Source organism: Aulonocara sp. 'chitande type north' Nkhata Bay, linkage group LG14 (genome assembly GCF_057382095.1).
Source record: "Aulonocara sp. 'chitande type north' Nkhata Bay isolate Kocher_YH1m ecotype deep benthic linkage group LG14, A_spYH_male_GT1.1, whole genome shotgun sequence".
In the NCBI taxonomy this organism is placed as follows: domain Eukaryota; kingdom Metazoa; phylum Chordata; class Actinopteri; order Cichliformes; family Cichlidae; genus Aulonocara; species Aulonocara sp. 'chitande type north' Nkhata Bay.
The window spans coordinates 25,625,309-25,644,511 of NC_141357.1; the positions used below are offsets into that span (position 1 = coordinate 25,625,309).

The 19,203-nt window shown below is 39.8% G+C and overlaps 1 protein-coding gene across 2 annotated transcripts in view; it reads right to left on the reverse strand.

Annotated features, from left to right (window-relative positions):
• Nucleotides 1–54: 54 nt before the first annotated feature.
• dhx36 (DEAH (Asp-Glu-Ala-His) box polypeptide 36) overlaps nt 55–19,203 on the reverse strand; it is a 30,365-nt gene continuing 11,216 nt past the window's right edge. Inside the window, exons 10-26 of one of the 2 annotated variants that reach the window (XM_086261790.1) lie at nt 19,111–19,192; nt 18,877–19,017; nt 17,432–17,537; nt 13,130–13,217; nt 12,092–12,147; nt 11,902–11,966; nt 8,954–9,097; nt 8,404–8,521; nt 5,949–6,047; nt 5,465–5,638; nt 5,263–5,349; nt 5,079–5,162; nt 4,873–4,972; nt 4,633–4,723; nt 2,834–2,954; nt 733–885; nt 55–644 (exon numbers count right to left, since the gene is read on the reverse strand). In XM_086261790.1, coding sequence (XP_086117916.1) covers nt 414–644; nt 733–885; nt 2,834–2,954; nt 4,633–4,723; nt 4,873–4,972; nt 5,079–5,162; nt 5,263–5,349; nt 5,465–5,638; nt 5,949–6,047; nt 8,404–8,521; nt 8,954–9,097; nt 11,902–11,966; nt 12,092–12,147; nt 13,130–13,217; nt 17,432–17,537; nt 18,877–19,017; nt 19,111–19,192 — 1,940 coding nt within the window. In that variant the 3' untranslated portion in view covers nt 55–413. Of the gene's footprint in view, nt 645–732; nt 886–2,073; nt 2,166–2,833; nt 2,955–4,632; nt 4,724–4,872; nt 4,973–5,078; nt 5,163–5,262; nt 5,350–5,464; nt 5,639–5,948; nt 6,048–8,403; nt 8,522–8,953; nt 9,098–11,901; nt 11,967–12,091; nt 12,148–13,129; nt 13,218–17,431; nt 17,538–18,876; nt 19,018–19,110; nt 19,193–19,203 lie in introns of those variants that run through there. The other variant, XR_015124701.1, reaches the window with a different exon arrangement.

Genomic DNA, 19,203 nt, shown 5'->3' on the forward strand with positions numbered 1-19,203 from the left:
ATATTTGAGATTTTCCACATCTCAGCCCGGCAAGGCGGATGAAGTTAAGCCGCATGATGGTACACCTTCTCTTTATTGCACAGGCCTGTGGCAACAGGTGAAAATAAACTTATCCAAACAAGAGGTTCACTAACAAGATAAAGTTACAGAAAGAATTCAGAGAAAGACTGGTCCTTTGATCTAAGAGGTGAAAAAAAAATTATGGGAATCAAATGCAGGCCTTTTTTTTGCCTTTCTTTTTAATAGCAGTGGCCTGTATTTGGCCTTCAGGAGCAGCAAAATTTCAATCAAGCAGAACCATCAAGAAGGCCAGCTGGTTATCATAAATAATCCAACTAGACCCTGTGTCCAAGGACGCAGGCAGTAACTTCATGGCATCTTCTTTTCAGAGACAGCCAAATCTCTATCCACTTTTAATCATCGTCATCATCTTCGTCATTGAAGTAAACATGCTCTCCTCTTGGGGCCGACGCCCACGTTCTGCCATAGCCCCTACTGCTGCCTGTGGGCTTCTCCTGGGTCGTGATGAGGTCTATGATGGCTGTGATCACAGCACAGTCTTTGGATTGACGGTTTTGCCAGTCTACAGGAGCAGGATTACAAATTTTGTCCTGCAGCAGAGAATCCAGCTCTTTCTTTAAACTCTGCAGGACAGACAGGAAGGAGAGATTAATACAAAAGAAATTTCAAAAAGACAGATGTGTTGTTGATGTGCATGTGTGTGTCGTTTACCTTAACAAGGTGAGCAATGCGTGCTGGGGATCTAAAGACAATCCACTGGTCCACTGCGATGGTTTCCTGGTCCTCGTCTTTTTGGATGGTAATGTCTCCTCCAAAGAACAGCAGTGAGAATGGTGACACCTCAGTGCAGTCGTATAGAAAGATCTGAGGGAGCACAGAGATATCAGTAACGCGCAACGACAGGGCCATTACAACAAACACGTCAACACATTTGGTGACAGAGAGCAGCATCATTACGGCACACCCTGCCTGACAGCTATTCTGTGGTGTGGGCTGAAAGTGTCCCATTAGTAAGGAGAGGCTGTGGAGTTTGAAATGTGTTTCAAGAGAAATGTCATCTTGACCAATCTGTGACTTTAACTTATGTATTACACCTCATCCATTTTTCTTCTGTGTTTGAAGGAGACTGATTAATGATTAGGGATGGGTACCGGTATCCGGTGCCATTACGGCACCGGTTCTGACATAAACGTTAGTAACCAGACCGAAAAGCAGCGCACATTTCGGTGCTTTTTGTTTCCTGAGATGTCACACACTTTGGATTCTAGCCAATCATTTTACCTTTCCAAGGATAGTAGGCGAGCCCAGGTACGTACGTTCTTTTAGAGCAGAGCTACAGATTAAAAAATGTTTGATAGAGTGATACTATATATGCCCTATAGCTGCAAAAAAGGCTAAAATTGTTATCTTTTTACAAAAAAACAAAACAAAACAAAAAACAGCTAAACATGAGGGGTTTTTGGACAAAGTTTGTGTTTTCCGTTGTTTAAGCACTGGTTCCAACCAAAGGAGGTATGCTGTATCAACAGAAAAGGCTAACTTGGTTATCATTTTGCAGAAAAAAAAGAGACTTCTAAAAATACAAACATGAGAGGTTTTTGGACAAAGTTTGTGTTCTCTATTCTTTAAGCATCGGTTCGAGCACTGTTTAAGCACCGGCACCGTTTCAAAAGTACCGGTTTGGCACCGGTATCGGATAAAACCTAAACGATACCCATTCCTACTAATGATAATGCAAATTATTATTTTTTTAGTTATTTATAGTTAAATTCTAAAGACTGCTGGCAGAAAAAGGTGTCATATATAGGTGCACTATAAATCACTCTGTGGGTACACACTAACAAAAAACTCCTTTGCTCTCAGGTCAAAAGTCAAAGACGCGGGATAAACAGCAAACAAAAACTATTTCAGCTTTGAAGGTTGAAGACCATAGTATTAAAAGGGAGAAGTAGAAAAAGATGGAGAGAGAAGAGAGAAGAAAAAGAGAAAAAAAGCGAGGAGACAGCAGAGACGACTGCATTTACTCCATGAATGTGTAATGTTATGTCTCACCGAGGGCAAGTGCGTCAGAGAAGATAAAGTCTGGACGTCATCCTTCAGTTTTATTCTTTTTTGTCCTATCTACAGCCCTGGACTTCTGCTTTCTTCTCAGGGTAAACAAATAACCTTGAAAATCTCGCACTCTCAGAATACCTTATTTTTACCATGTCATTGTGCTCAAAACCACTTACATGCGACAAGAAAAAAAAAATCATTTAATGGCAACAATAATGACAGTGAAATGCAGCAAATCATTTATTTTCCCTTAAAGACAAAAAGCACAGGCGGCCATCAGAGAGGACATAAAAGGTGTTTTCCTGCAGAATAGAAACATTCACAAAAAGAGAGCACAGAAAGAACAAAGACAAAGAGATGCAAGGGAGGGGAAACGGGTGTGAAGAGGGGAAGAAAGAAAAAAAAAGAGAGAATATAGAAAAAGGCAGCAGTCAGCAAACAGCACTGACTGTTTTGCACCCCACCACCAACTACTACATTGTATCTGGAAGCTTTGAAGCACAAGAGCCTTTGAGAGGGACTTGAAAGGCAGTGTTTTAATCAAATATTCATTAAGTGCAAAGCTGGTGTGGCACCATCGCCAACCTTTAACCACTGGCCCTCTTTTCCACTCATATGCACCATTCGAGGGACACATGCAAACTCAAGAAGACACAAAGCAACACAGACTCAAATGTAAAAATAAATAAATAACATTTACAGAACAATATAACATTTACTAGGAGAGATAGATTACTCCACCATGTAAGATACTCACACTACTTGTTCTCATCTTTAGGTGATAGATAAGCCAAGTATAGTTGAATTCCGTCTCTTCGGCATTGACAGATTTTGGGTGGATACACACTTTTCCGTCAGCCTGAGTGTACACTTTGACACTGCAAAAGATCAGATGTGAGTGAGTCTAAGTGTGTGTTTTATAGAGCTGGGAATATTCACATTCTTCATACTTTACAACATATTTTTTATTAAAATTGTCATCTTAATAAATGATGAAAAAAAGACAATTTATCACAGCAGAAGATGGAAAACAGTTAAAAAAAAAGAAAAAAGAAATTGCAACAGTTATGAACACCCCCCCCCCCCCTTTTGATTACATTTTTATAGACAAATTATTCAAAAAGTTTGGATAAAAATAACGATTATATGCAAACACTACAATCTGGTGTGATCTCTGAGGCAGAGATGAGCAGTGGAATACCAAGGACTAGTGTGTCAAAACCTAAGTATTTCTATAAGAATTAAGGAGGCAAGTAGGAGCCAGGTACTCCTAATCAAATGTGACTGATTAACTGATCATTAAGTGTGAACACCGCTACATAAGTGTTTGCAGTTTGTTGGTCTGTGTTAAAACAATAAAACGGTGGAAAGAAATCAGCAATGATCTAAGAGTCCAGCATTCCACAGTAAATTATTCAGTGGAAAATATTCGAGACATGTTATACGCCCTGACAAACTCACCCCAAGGTCATGCACATGACCTTGCAATGCACAGAGGAAGTGAAAAAAAAAATCAAACTCCTCCACCTCAAACTCTACCAGCCTCAGATAGTATGTCAAATGTTAAAGTTAATGAGAGTACAATTAGAAAAACACTAATTTTCTAAAATTAGTGGAGAGTCGTGTATCGCTTGCTTGTTGGCTTGTTTGGGTTGCCAGGAAAAAGTAATATAGTATAATTTTTGCTAAAATAACTCAGAATTTAGCTGTTCAAGAGCTAAATTCTATCAGGTGTTTTTTGGCTTTTTAATCCAACGTATGCAGAATGCTGAAAGTAACACTGTGTTCCACACACCAGTATGTTGGCCAAAGAAAACCAACTGTTTCACTACAGGGAACAAGTGCTAACCTTCTGTTATGCACTTAACCCATAAGAGAGAGGAGATTATATACAGATTACTTTGTTTTCAATATAATCCAGAAAAAAAAAAGAAAATGGATTCTGCTATTTACACAAAGTGCCTTAAGCGTCAGACAAATAGCCCGTCTCTCTTTTGCAGCTCAACGTACACCACTTTGTATTCTGTTGCAAGTGCTTAATCAAGCACTGAATTCATTAAGTGGAGAGCCGTGGTGCGGACATAAACATTTAAAAACTTGCTTGGTGTTACGAATTACTTATACAAAGGAAATGACCCTGGGAAATGACTGTGCACCTAGGTCTAAAGCTGTCAACGAGATAAACAATAAAAGTGACAGCCTGCTGTGAAAGAGTCTGTGCCCCTGTTGTGCGTGTCTGTCTTTTGCACGCAGGTCACAGCCACCGCTTATGACAGCTGCCTTTGGGCAATTTTATGATGACTGCATTGATCTTGAGCTGCAAAAGTGCCTTTGTTTTTGACAATCATCCAAACGTGGCCTCTGCACAGCCTGGGGTAATTGTCACAGTGCCCTTACAGAGCACTCTTACCAGGACGTATGATGAGATATTGCAGTGTGAAGGCTATTTTTCTCTCTGGAGATCAATAAGACTGATTGTGGACCTCTCTATCTTGGCCTGTGCAGCCCTTTCCTGTCTGTCATTGCTCATCTCCTCCTTTGGATTAGCAAACTTACCCTGGCCTCTTTTTGCTGTGAGATGGTCTGATCATGGCCACCTTAGGGTACAGACCTGCTACAATCACTGCCTTGATTAATTTTTCATTGCCTGAGGGGAAAAAAAGTGACAGATAAAGAACAAATGAAAAAGAAAATATTAAACTTAAATGCTTCATATCATACTTTGCTACTGCTTCACAGCCCAGATATCATGACCAGTTAAAAAACAACAAACAAACAGAAAAACTTCTTACTTACCCGAGTTGACATTAGATTTGGGGTCTTTGGGATCGTTGCTGCTGACAAAGCCTGCATGCATGAGATGTTCGGCAAACTGACCCTTCATGTTTTGCAGCATCTGAATGATGAAAGGACAAGTTGCTTCTAATAATACAGCACACCTTTGACTTCACAGAAAGAAGTCCATATTTAAAATATAGTCACGCAGAATCATCCCGACTCACCTGGAGTGTGTTGGCAGACAGGAAGTTGTCCCAGCAGTATTCCCTTTCATACCTGCCTCCACGCTGCTTTGCATCCTCCCAGCCCTGGGTAAATCAATGCATGATAAATTAAGATAGGATCAATTCATACAGCAGACACATCTGTGAGTACAAAATCAGGAGTCACCCATGTGGGCTGTTCTACCTGGAAAGCATTGACAATAGTGAGGTGGTCACTCTTCGAGTTTCTAGAGAGGGCCTTCCGCCTCATGTCTGCCATCTTCTCTTTACCCTAAGACAAACAGATACGTTAAAAAACAAAAACAAAATGCACACACACACACAAGTTCAAAGATAGTATACAGCGTAAGCTTTCATAAGCTGTCTGTGAACTCAGCTCTACCTACCAGGGGTATGAAAAAAGGGTCTTTGAAGCTGAGGGAAGCAGCAATAGTGAGTACAGGGTCAAGGCAGCCCAACAGAGCTCCAAACAGGATGAGCTTGCCAATGTGAGGTTCCACAGGCAGGCGAGCCAGGTGGAAACCCAATGCTGTAAGATTCTCTCTTTGGTCCAGGGCGTTCTGACAAAACAATGTCATCATATCCATAAGAAAGGGCATTCAGAAACATGTGCATAATAACTATCCCACAATTTTATTTTATTTTAACAAGTTTAACCTCATTAGCCTGAAAGCTCATTTTTATCTGGGTAAATACTAATTTCTCAGTTTGCTGCTGCAACACAAGTTACTGAATTTGTAAGGGCTTTTTAGTTAGTTACTAATATATTAAGTTACTAGTATATTATGTAATCTTTGGTCACAGCCCAGCATGCAATTGATACTCTGATTCGTAACAATCTCTTAAAAACCCTTTTAGTTACTTTCTTACCAGTTCTGTGAGATTCTTGATGGCGAGGCTGACAGCCTTTTCAGTGGGACGGTCCAAGGCTTTCTCCAGGAATCGACCTATAGACCCAAGCTTCAGTATCTAGGGAGTGTATGTGATATTTTGCTTTGATCAGCACAAGCATGTCATAATTTTTTCCACATAATTCCCTTTACTTAATCAGGTGGGCTGTTAACTATGGAAAACATTGATTTATAGACACACAGTACTGTGGAAAAGTCTTGAGCCACTCCCCATTTCTTCATATTTTGACATTCGGTATGACCACTTTTGTTCTTCAAAACAGCCTGAACTCTCTTGTGCAGCTTTCTTATTATTTCTTTAAATAATCTTCAGGAATATTTCTCCAGGCCTCTTGATGGACGTTCAAAGCTCTTCTTTAGATGTTGGCTGTCCTCTGCTCTGTTCTCTGTCAAGATGATCCCACACTGCATCAATAATGTTAAGATCTGGGCTCTGAGAAGGCCAATCCATGACTAATAGTGTTCCACTGTGTGTTTTTCAATCAAGGTACGCTTTTACTGCACTGGCAGTGTATTTGGGATGGCTGTCATGATGAAACATGCCAATCAGATGCTTTCCAGATGGTACTTCATGGTGGATCAGAGTATGACTGTGTTTTTCTGTGTTCATAATTTGGGCAATGTTGATAATACCTCTATTACCACTGGCTGAGATCCAGCTACAAAACATGACCGAGCCTTCACTGTGTTTTACAAATGGAGGCACTACCTGTTGCTCCTCTCTCCTGCCCACCTCTGTACATACTGACACCAGTTTTAACCAAAAATGACAAATTTGGACTCATCACCCCATAAAACCTGTAGCCATTTATTTTAAGTCCAGTTCTTATGTAATTTGGCATACCTCATTCTTTTCTAACTCTTCTCTTCCTTATGAATGGCTTCTTGAAAGCCACCTGTCCTCTGAGACCATTTCTGATGAGGCTTCAGTGAACAGTAGATAAATCAAAAGGTCAGATCTACCTTTCAGGTCCTGTGTCAGGTCTTTGCAGGACTTTTTTGTACTTCTCTTCATTACTTTGAGGTGTTCATCTGCTGTAGACAGTTTTTCTTCTGCCACTTCTCTTTTTGAGAACACACTGCACATACTGAGTTATGCAAATATTTCAGTTAATAACTAATATACCTCAGAAATATTATTTTAAGTCTTTCAAAATTATGAGTTTTAATGACAGTCAGATAATAAAAAAGTGCCTAAAGTACTTTTTGAAACTGATTAAGTTATTTGTTATGTGTAGACAACACTGGTTTATCCCTTAAGTTAGGTGCCTTTTAACAAAAAACCCCAAAACAAAAACCTTAATTAATTATACGCCAGTGCTAAGTGACTTAATAGACAAAGCGGAAAACCCCCCCCCAAAACAAACAAGAAAAAGTTCCTCAATGTTTAAAGGAAAACTTTAAAAGACCTAAAAGCCTGGAGAACTACTACTAAAGACTGCTTTAAAATTACAAGAAAGTCTGACTTATTGGAGGCAAAAGATAAAGAAATAAGGGATCACTCAAGACATTTTCACAGTACTATAGATATAGTAAGATCAAGTACAGTTAGCTTTGAATGACTTGCTCATATTGCTTTTTGTGACAGAACAACAAAGATGTTAGTGCTTACTTCTAATCTTAACTAACGCAATTCACTGAATGCTACGCGAAATGAATGTGATCACATGGTTTGGTTTGGCTAAATGCACGTTCATTTCCACATTCAAAAGGAACATTTACTTGTGGCTAACTGCAGAGCAATGAAACAGCCACATCTCTATGTCTGACTAACAATGTGATGTTGAAGTGTTTGTGCATTAGAGAGCCAGGTCAAGGTTAGCATGTTGTCAGTGTTTGTCTCACTTTAAGGACTGTCTGATGCATTGTGCAACTCTCACCCACTAGCTTCAAAAACCATATCACACACATACTCAAATACATCCAGCACAGAGAGTGGGGGAGACACACTAAAATGCATATCCAATACAGCAACTGGTGAGAACAATCACAGCAAACACTACATCTAAATGACCTTTGGCTTAACTTTCCATTAGCACTGTTTAAAATATGTCTGAGTGGAGCGTGAGGATTTCAAAAGAGAACGCGAAAAAAAAAAGTAAGCAACCAAAGAAGAAAAAGACTGTTTATATAAGAGAAAAAAAATGTGTAGAAAAGTAATTATACTGTCTGTAAAAAATGAGAGTAAGAGCGGGAGAGGGCATGAGTCAGCCCGGGATGCTCATCCCCAGTTCTCATTAGAGAGGAGAGGCTGTAATTCAGCACAACACCAAAAACAGCAGCGCTGTCCTCGTTCCGCCCCTGCACTCACAAAACTCATTGAGAGCAATCTTGTCCTCATCTAAACTCCCAAACCCACATCTATCTGTCTCTCTCTCTGTCAGTCTATCCCTCTTTCTCTCCGCATATACAACCTTAATCTGCAAGCACAGCTCCTCCAGTGGTGTCCTCATAATTTCAGGTAATTGATAGGCATCCAACAGGCTGGCCCTCAGACCGTTGTACAGGTGATAGCATTTCCCCGGACACACTCTGGATATTTAGAGAAGAGAGTTGTTAGAGAGACAGAGAAGGAAAAGAGGTTAAATGTTTTACAGGCCCTGTGACAAGGGCTTACTTTAAAAATCAGTGGGATGAAACTGCACACAGTAAGCAGCTCTGCTAATTGGGCCTTGCTGCACTTTGATGTCAGAGCTATATAACAGAACAGACGTCTCAAGTAAAAGACTGGAAACAACCTGAGAGTGACTACACTTTGCCTTTCTGAGTGGTTACAGATGGGAAAGCAGGACAGAGTGGTCTTACAGGGAAGAGTGATGGAGAGCTCAGATGACAAATAGATGGGAAGCTAATTATCCCATATTGCATACCCAGAGGCACTAATATAAAGTATGCCCTCATTATATTATAATCTACAAATATACCCACGTGTAGACACAAACGCACACATAAACACACACACACCTGCCAGCACGTCCTTTCCTCTGTTTGGCATTGGCCAAGCTAACCCACTCAGCCATCATGGTGCTGATGTTATTGCTGGTGTCAAAGTTGGTCTCCTTAATTTTGCCTCCATCTATCACATAAACAACATCATCGATGGTGATGCTGTGAGGAGCAGGCGAGAGAGAAAGGGGGGAAAACATAAGTTGCACGTAATAATACAGAAAAAACACTTCAAAGTTAGGGCTGTTCGATATAACGATATATATCGTTTCATTTTACGCTATCGTTTGTTTGGTGGTGTCGCAAAAATAAACTGTTTGCGGCAATATTTTTTCATCGTTTTGATGGTCACTGTAGTGGCTATATTAATTTCTTAAAGTTCTCTCTTTCTCTTATATTTAATATAACCACACTATGGACGGACAAGCGCCTGTTTTTATGCGTTGTGGTTAGCAACAACGACGGTAACACTATCGCGTGTCCGCTTGTTTACGTTCCACATAAACCTTTCACGATAAAGCTCAAGATCCTGTTGAGACTTTTCAAAATAAACTGAATCACGTGAAAGAGCAGATTATTTACGGATGAGAAGTAGAAAAGAGCCGCCAGGTGCTAGAAAATAAACCTTAGACTCAAACGTTAGAACAGGCTTTTCCCCGCAGCACGCTGTGTAATAAATACTCACAGAGAAAACGGCGGCTGCTACAACTTATGTCTAAAAATGTATCGTTTCATACATCTGTTAAAACACTCGACTCCAGCTACATGACGCGCAGCTGGAAACACTTCCCGCAAGACGAGCTGCCCGAGATTCACAGAATTTACAGAAAATGTTACATTTTTGTGATTTATATCGTTATCAGGACGACAGAATTCTTATATCGGGATATGAGATTTTGGTCATATCGCACAGCCCTATTGAAAGTAGACTCTCAAGAATTCCTAGTTAAGACTCTTACACAATCACTTAGAAGTAAAAAATAAAATCCAGCCCTTTGGTAGGTTTCTGAGTAGACTTGTAGTCAAGACCGCCTAATCCGAGACCAAGACAAGACCAAGACCAAGTTGAGACGAGACCAAGACCGAGACCGAGACCGAGACAAAAAAAGTCTTTAAACTGCAGCCAGATGCTATTCTATATACATATGCAGGACACCTTAAACTAGTTTTTTAATTAAGCAGCAAGGCAGAACAAAGTCGGGCCTGTATCAAGACACAGGGACTAAACCCCAATTCAACCAGACCCAGAACTGATCCGGAATTAAAACAGGACTACAACAGTAACCAAGACAGAACCAGAATCAGAACTAGATGATAGTAGCACTAAAAATCACCATAGACCTGCACTACACTTATTTTTTAATTCTACCAAAGTACAATATTTAGATTGAGAAAAGTTTATATAATTATTTAGCCTTGTTGTGCAAACAAGCCTGCATAACTTAATAAATATAGAATTTGAAAAGTAACAAATGGTATCTAAAAAGAAACACTAGGTACATGTTCTGATGAGTTTTGGCAAACAACCATTTGACTAACATGTGTGTCTCCCCTGCTCTTATTCCATCTCTGTTCTGTCCTCATTCTCTCTCTCCCTCTCTGTTCCTCTCTCTCCCTCTCTGTTCCTCTCTCTCCCTCTCTGTTCCTCTCTCTCCCTCTCTGTTCCTCTCTCTCCCTCTTTGTGCTGACAATCAAGCCAAACTCCATCATCATCAAATATACAGTTGAAACCAGATATTTACTTACTCTTGAGATAAAAACACTTTTTTAATTGTAACATCAAATCAAACTAAATGTTTATTTTTTTAGATTGATAAATATAAAAAACATATTTGTTAACTTTAAGAGTAAAGAGAGAAACTATCTGTATTTCTTAATTGCAAATGGCACCAAATAGTATTCAAAATTGAGCCACACTTATGGAGCTCCACAGTTCTTTTCCTGGTGTTTTGGTTGACATCTCTGGATTTTTCCCGTGTCAAAGAAACAGGCTCTGTGTTTTGCCTTATATGCATCCACAACTGTGCCACCAATTTACTCACATGGACTCTACTAACCAATCAGAAGCTTCTTCAGCTCAGAATGGAATCGTCTGGAGTTTTCTTATTAATTAACCATAAACTTAGTGTACATGTGCTCCTAAATTTGATGAAAGTGATTAAAATAGACAGCTCCCTCTTTTTATTCTGACATTTCACTAATTCAAAAGATATTTCAACATTTATTTATCTAAAACAAAAGTTTACTCTAAATTGATGTTTAACAGTAAAAAAAAGTTTGTTTTCTCCATAAAGTGTGTGTAAATATCTGGTTTCAACTGTGAATATACTGCTGTGTATTGAAATTCCTCTTGTTTTGCATAGATATACTGAACAACATCCAAAGCATAATATATAAAATAACATCTACCTGAGTTTTTTCTTTGAAAGAAGCTCCTTATGTCCATTGTTGTGTACATCAGTACACAACTGAAACCGATTTAGAGAATTTAGATTTGAGAACACAGGACCGAAACAGCGAGACCAAGACCGAGACCAGGACAAAAGTCCGTCGAGACCAAGACGAGACCAAGACCAAGTAAAAGTGGTCTCGAGACATCCAACTCTAGTTTAGAGTCTATATTTAGTGGAGTGATATGAGGGGAGTGCTGAGGGCAGGCAGCTCCTTAATTTGCTCTGCTCGTTTGTGTGAATGCAGCACTCTGAACGCATTAACAAATTGCCTGTCAGAGTTTTCTCATCCAAACCAATATGACAGTATTTGTAATCAATCCAAGAGATGTATGCTAATTAGCTCCAATCCAGTTGTAGGCCTCATTCCTGACTGAGGCACTGGCACACACAGAAAACAGATATATGATGGAATGTCATAAAAGGTCTGTGTTTTTTCTAAACCTTTAAACACTTTCCAAAGTACAAATGCAAAGACTGGACAAGCTTTTACCACAGACGCATGCTCTTACAAACCTGGTCTCAGCTATATTGGTAGCAATCACAATCTTTCGAACTCCAGGAGGAGGCCTTTTAAAAACCTGAGAAGAATTAGAGAGAAAAATTGAGCAGGACATTTGTGATATTGAAAGGGGACTAAAGTAGGACACAATTGACAAAGAGATGGTCCGAGAAAGAGAAAAAAGAGAAACTGAAGAATACTGACCTGTGTCTGATTAACAGTTGGCATGAGGGAGTGTAAAGGGATGATAACAAACCGGTCTGAAATGTAACAGGACACAAAAGAAAAACTCAAATAAAACACTGACTGTCAATTTAAGATACAACTAGTCCATAGGCTGAACAATTATGTGTTCTATAACAACAAGTATCATGAAACCATGGAGAATTCTACAGCCACAGCACCCCTACTTCAGATAGGTGGAAGATAACGGATGAATGGAAAAATTGCACCACAAATAGTGACATAGTTGCTGGAGTCCACTTAACTTAAAATGACATACGTGTTTAGCAACTTTGTCTTTACATACAAATATACGCAAAATACAAGCAATCAGCAACCAGCGGAGTCAAGTCATCTTTTGCGAAAATATAAGCTGGAAGACAAATCTTTTATAATATAGAGCCTTTATTTCCAAACCTTTGCTAAACTTTCAGAGTTAACTGTATATCACAACTGACAAAGAGACCAGTTGACTATTGCAGTCAAACTCTATTTGTAATCTGTCACCAAATGCAAAACCAGCAATCGGGAAACCACCCTCATTTTGACTCCAGTGAGACTAAGCCATAAGCAGTTAAGAAAATGGGTGTATTTCAACAAAGTGGCGCAATGATGAGTGCTGTCTCGTCATGGTAAGAAGATCCTGGGTTTGAATCTGCCTGTGTCAGTCTGCTCCAGGTACTCCATCTTTCTCGCACAGTTCCAAGACATACTTGTTAGGTTACGTGGCGATTCTAAATCGGCCTTAAGTGTGAACTATGAATGGTTGTCGTCTCTCTCGCCTTGTGATAGACTGACGACCAGTTCAGTGTACCCTGCTTCTTGCTCTATGACAGCTGTAATAGGCTTTTATATTGCTGCGACCCTGAATTCAATAAGTGGTTAAGAAAATCAAAGGATGGATTTCTCAACTGTGGAACAGAAAACTGTATAGTCAAAGCAAGAAAGAAAAATTGCAAGACACCGACGTGCATTCACTTCCATGCTGTACATCCTGAATGTGTGTTTCTGTTTGCATACCTGATCGGAACATTTGCTGAGCCATGAGAAGGTCATTGAGAGTACTGATATTGTCCCAACCAGGCAAGAACACCAAGATTGCTCCTTCCTGTCCAAGACATGATACAAAACTCTCAACACAGCTGTAAGTCACAAAATCCAGCAGGGTCTCAGTAGATTGCGGGTCCAGCAAACAAGATGCCCATGACCTCAGAGGAGCTGAGCTGAGGCAGATACTGTAGATATGATTTGCTCTCAGCTCCCAACCTCTACATTCACATTCAGACACAAAATAGCCACTGAAACTCCAACATCTTTATGACAAATGCATCTTTATAGTACAGGAGAGCATCTGATTAACATTAACAAAAGCACTGACTTAATTTTCCCCACAATAGCAAAGAGAAAAGGAAATCAATAAGTCACATGAAAAAGTACAGACACAGAAACGCTAGCTGTGAAAACATAAGAAGAGAAGACTAAATGGTGAGGAAATCTCTGCGCATTGAGCTCTTTTGTCAGTGGCTGCAGATTGCTGACCACTTAATGGATATCAGGCATCGGCGCCTCATTCACAAAGCCAAAATCCATTACAGTAATGCTGTAATGGTTTAAAAAAAAAAAAAAAAAGCTGAAAAAGACTCCTTTAATGACTGATGAAGAGCTCAGTCATTGCAGCAGCAAAGAATAGAATAGAGAGAAGGAGACAAAGAATGAGACAAAGTCAAAAATCAGTCAATTGTTTATGGTGCAGTACTGTTTCATTTCTTTCCATACAAGCTATTACCACAGTTGTTGTCTCAACACTAAATACTCAAAGTTTTGACAGAAATCAGTGACACAAATATGAAGGTTACAGTTTGTGACACAAAAAATTACACAAGGCAGTCAATGCTAGCCCATGGAGCCATGCTGGAAAGGTCAAAGATAAAATTAGTCAAATCTGTCTTTAATAAATATACAGTTATACAGACTGTACAGAGCTATAATACAGAGCAGAGTTTCAGCAAACTCGTTTTCATCCTATCCAGATTTAAACAAAGTATTCTCTAGCTAAAATTAAGCTGCTATAAAAATCGATTCTATAAAAAGCACCATGCTATTCATTTCCTCCGAGAAATGAAGGGAAGGCATAAAAAGTAGCTTCTAGGCCTTGGTTTCCCCAACTTTTTAATTAAAGCTAATTATTATCCCCAGTTCTCAACCACTGGCACTCACATGGGACTGTATGTATGTTAAAGTCTCTGCATGTGTATTTGTGAAAGAGATGAAGGTCGGCTGCCTAGCTACAACCTGACAAATTACACGCATCCAGGAAGAAACACACTCTAATTAATTCTAACTAAAAATTAAGTGACAGTACAGTACAGTAAGCTCTGGAGAGTCTACTCTATGACAGCACACACAAACACACACAGCAAACCACCCACATACAGTTGCACCCAGCAGGCATTCATTAATGCCTGTATGTTAAACCCCTAGGTGTATAATCACAGAACCCTGCAACATAATTAACCAATCATCACAGTCAAAAGCTCAGCAGATGGCCCATATCCTTGGTTCAGATTACCATCATGGTGAATCAGCCAGTTCTCTCACAGCCATTTGACAATGCCACAACAAATCAGCTGGTTGACTGGCTCAGTGTGGCCGTGACTGATGGAGATACAGCTTCATATGGGAAAGTATAATTATTCTGTCTGCCTCTGTTAGTCACTCCGTGTTCTTCTTCTTTTTCATTCTCTTGTTTATTTATACATCCAAAACTATTTTACTTCATTCAGTCATAGCACTTAACTTTTTAAAATGGTAGTAAACTAATCATTCTTCTCTCATTAATAGTAGTCTACCCTGAATCGCCTCCTGGTCAGCAGGGGGGATTTCTGTGGAGTGTGCATGTCTCCCTGTGCCTGTGTTGGCTTTCTTTGGGTGCTGGCTGTAAATTATAGACGCTAAACTGTCTCTGTAGGTTTGTGTCTTTGTTTGTCTCTCTGTGTTAGATCTGTGATGGACAGACGACCTGTATAAGGTGTACCCTGCCCTTGACCTACAGTGGGGCAAAAAAGTATTTAGTCAGCCACCGATTGTGCAAGTTCCCCCACTTAAAATGATGACAGAGGTCAGTAATTTGCACCAGAGGTACACTTCAACTGTGAGAGACAGAATGTGAAAAAAAAAAAATCCATGAATCCACATGGTAGGATTTGTAAAGAATTTATTCGTAAATTAGGGAGGAAAATAAGTATTTGGTCACCTCAAACAAGGAAAATCTCTGGCTCTCACAGACCTGTAACGTCTTCTGTAAGAAGCTTTTCTGTCCCCCACTCGTTACCTGTATGAATGGCACCTGTTTGAACTCATCATCTGTATAAAAGACACCTGTCCACAGCCTCAAACAGTCAGACTCCAAACTCCGCCATGGCCAAGACCAAAGAGCTTTCGAAGGACACCAGGAAAAGTATTGTAGACCTGCACCAGACTGGGAAGAGTGAATCTACAATAGGCAAGCAGCTTGGTGTGAAAAAATCAACTGTGGGAGCAATCATCAGAAAATGGAAGACATACAAGACCACTGATAATCTCCCTCGATCTGGGGCTCCACGCAAGATCTCATCCCGTGGGGTCAAAATGATCATGAGAACGGTGAGCAAAGATCCCAGAACCACACGGGGGGACCTGGTGAATGACCTGCAGAGAGCTGGGACCAAAGTAACAGAGGTCACCATCAGTAACACACTACAACGGCAGGGAATCAAATCCCGCAGTGCCAGACGTGTTCCGCTGCTGAAGCCAGTGCATGTCCAGGCCCGTCTGAAGTTTGCCAGAGAGCACATGGATGATACAGCAGAGGATTGGGAGAATGTCATGTGGTCAGATGAAACCAAAGTAGAACTTTTTGGTATAAACTCAACTCGTCGTGTTTGGAGGAAGAAGAATACTGAGTTGCATCCCAAGAACACCATACCTACTGTGAAGCATGGGATTGGAAACATCATGCTATGGGGCTGTTTTTCTGCCAAGGGGATAGGACGACTGATCCGTGTTAAGGACAGAATGAATGGGGCCATGTATCGTGAGATTTTGAGCCAAAACCTCCTTCCATCAGTGAGAACTTTGAAGATGAAACGAGGCTGGGTCTTCCAACATGACAATGATCCAAAACACACCGCCCGGGAAACAAAGGAGTGGCTCCGTAAGAAGCATTTGAAAGTCCTGGAGTGGCCTAGCCAGTCTCCAGACCTCAACCCCATAGAAAATCTGTGGCTGGAGTTGAAAGTCCGTGTTGCTCGGCGACAGCCCCAAAACATCACTGCTCTCGAGAAGATCTGCATGGAGGAATGGGCCAAAATACCAGCTACTGTGTGTGCAAACCTGGTAAAGACCTATAGTAAACGTTTGACCTCTGTTATTGCCAACAAAGGTTATGTTACAAAGTATTGAGTTGTATTTTTGTTATTGACCAAATACTTATTTTCCACCCTGATTTACGAATAAATTCTTTACAAATCCTACCATGTGGATTCATGGATTTTTTTTTCACATTCTGTCTCTCACAGTTGAAGTGTACCTCTGGTGCAAATTACTGACCTCTGTCATCATTTTAGGTGGGGGAACTTGCACAATCGGTGGCTGACTAAATACTTTTTTGCCCCATTGTATAATAGCTGGGATAGGCTCCAGGCTCTAGATAAGCAGCTGAAGTATGGACATATATTTTTTCATAATAACCATTTTACCACTTCCTAGAAAAGCTACTGGGCCAGTAGTTACAAAAATTAAAACTTTCTACTTTCAAGTCACACAGGTGACACTGTATTCACAAAGCTAACAACTGTGCACTGAAATGATGCCGACATCCAAAAAGGAAAGTTAACCAGAACTGGAAAAAGAAAAAAGGGAATGGAGGTGCAGCGGGAGAGCATCTGTTCAATCACTCATTAGCAGAAATTTGCTGCCAGGATCTGTGTCATTTTCTCTGATCTAATGTCTGTGTTTGGCAGCTAGCCCGCCTGCTCCCTCCATCTGCTCCATCTAGGAATGTACTGTACTTTGCCAGCCTAAGAGTCTCCATTAACTATTAGTTTCCATTTAATATCAAGCCACCTTTCACATAGGCAACTTTTTGTCAATGATTAAAGAACATGATGTCCAAAAATGACAATCTTCAAAGGCAAGCTCCTGTTACAGAAACATTCATTTTGACATTTTCATAAAGTACAAATTCAGTTTGTTGTTGTTGTTTTTTTAAATAAAACGCATCGTCTAGAATTTGGCCAATTTATGCCAGCTGCACTCAAACCACAACTAAAAGGTTAGACTCACCTCCTCATTGAGCACAATATAACGAATTAGTGCCAGAATTAGGTCCAGATCAATCTTCTCATCTCTGTCTAATATCTCGAGAGCCTCAATGGTTGTGTCAGAGTACCTGTAAAACACAGGACATGGACATGGCAACATAAGTGCTCCTGCTCTCCCCTTACTTGTTGCTGGAGGTGTCACACGCTGTAATATGGCTACAACAGGTTTATAAATATTTTCACATGCTATGCTTTAGTACAAAAATGCAGAATAGCTTTGAGTTACAGTTGATACTTTTTCTTTGTTGTGGTAATAGCACTGGTGATCAGTAACATATTAATAATTGGTTCCTTTGTCTTTTTTTCCCTTTAGAATGAGAAAAAGAGAAACATCTGTGTCGTGTTCAACTATAAAAGCAGTATTTCTGTTTTTTAAAAAATGTATTCCAGTAGGTCTTAATACAAAAATGTGTTTTATGTTGAAACCATTTGAAATCACCAGAAAACTAATTTTGCAAGCACACCGACAGTGTTCAAAGTAATATTTCTGCCTAGTTACACAATAGACTGGATGCCATGTTGTGAATTTAGGACTTAATTATTTTTTAATAACAAAACTAAACACTGGCAAAACAAACCAAGATTGAATATGCCAAGACATTTAAAAAAATATTTGTTAATATTACGCTATTTTATAAATGATCGGGCTCCTCAGTTCTCAGTAATATTGTGATTCTTCTTAAAGCTTTCAGTTCAGTAAGACAAAGCATTTTGGAAACTTCAAGTGTTATTACAAGAATTCTCACTTGAGAAAAATAGCCTTTTCTGTTCAGGGTATCAACATATCGAATTCCTTACCTATAGTATTCAAACTGGATCATGTCCAGGATTACTTTAAAATTAAACTGAAATAGTTTTTGAAGTGGAATCCAGTCACGTAGACATGAACAATCTTCTGTCTCCTGTTTAGAGCCTCTGTTGTTATATTGCAGGTGTGTCTAGTGGCATCTTATCTCCATTCTGTTGTGTTGTGGGATTGTCTTAAAAATTTTAAAGCAGTTATTAGAGAGAAATTTGCACCCAAAAAATTTAGTAAGTGTCAAATTGGCAAAGCAAAGTCCTTCACAGCTGTAATTATGTTTTGAACAAAAGCAACTAAGCTACAGTGTTGCTGTGTCTGTACTAAGCAGACCTTGGAACTGTCTGTGATGGTGCACTTTAATTGTAGCTGTGTTTATGTAACAAATGCATCAGACATCAGTTTCAAGCACTCATCTTTCTCTTACTGTTTGTAGATCAAAACCATAATTCTCTATATTTAATCTTCATTAAATCAGAACTTTAAAAGAAATGTATTTACTCAAAACTACGAGTCTCACAAATCCTCCTGCTTCCTACCTAAAAAACCCCCAAAAAACTGGCAGCTGTTCTTCCAATTTAAGTAGCCTGATTTTCTCACCAACTCACCTGCCCTGTAGTGTTCGTGCGTAACATGGCCAGCTTTCCTTGTATTCAGCCTCTTTCTCCTCTTTCTCAGGTCTGGAGTTTCGCCCCTGCCAAAAACCTCTCTTCCATGAGGGGCGACGGTCCTGATTCTGGGGGCGATACCTAGCAGAGAAACCCAGCCTAGTTTATACGAGGTCCCAATGTGTCTTTGTGCATGTACATGTACATGTGTGTTTGGTAGAAAAGTGGTTCTACCTGGTCATCTCTATAATGTCCTCAAGTAGGAACTCCTCCACTGGGAACGTCAAACCAGGAATGTGGATCATTGGGCAGTTGTCTAAACCGAGA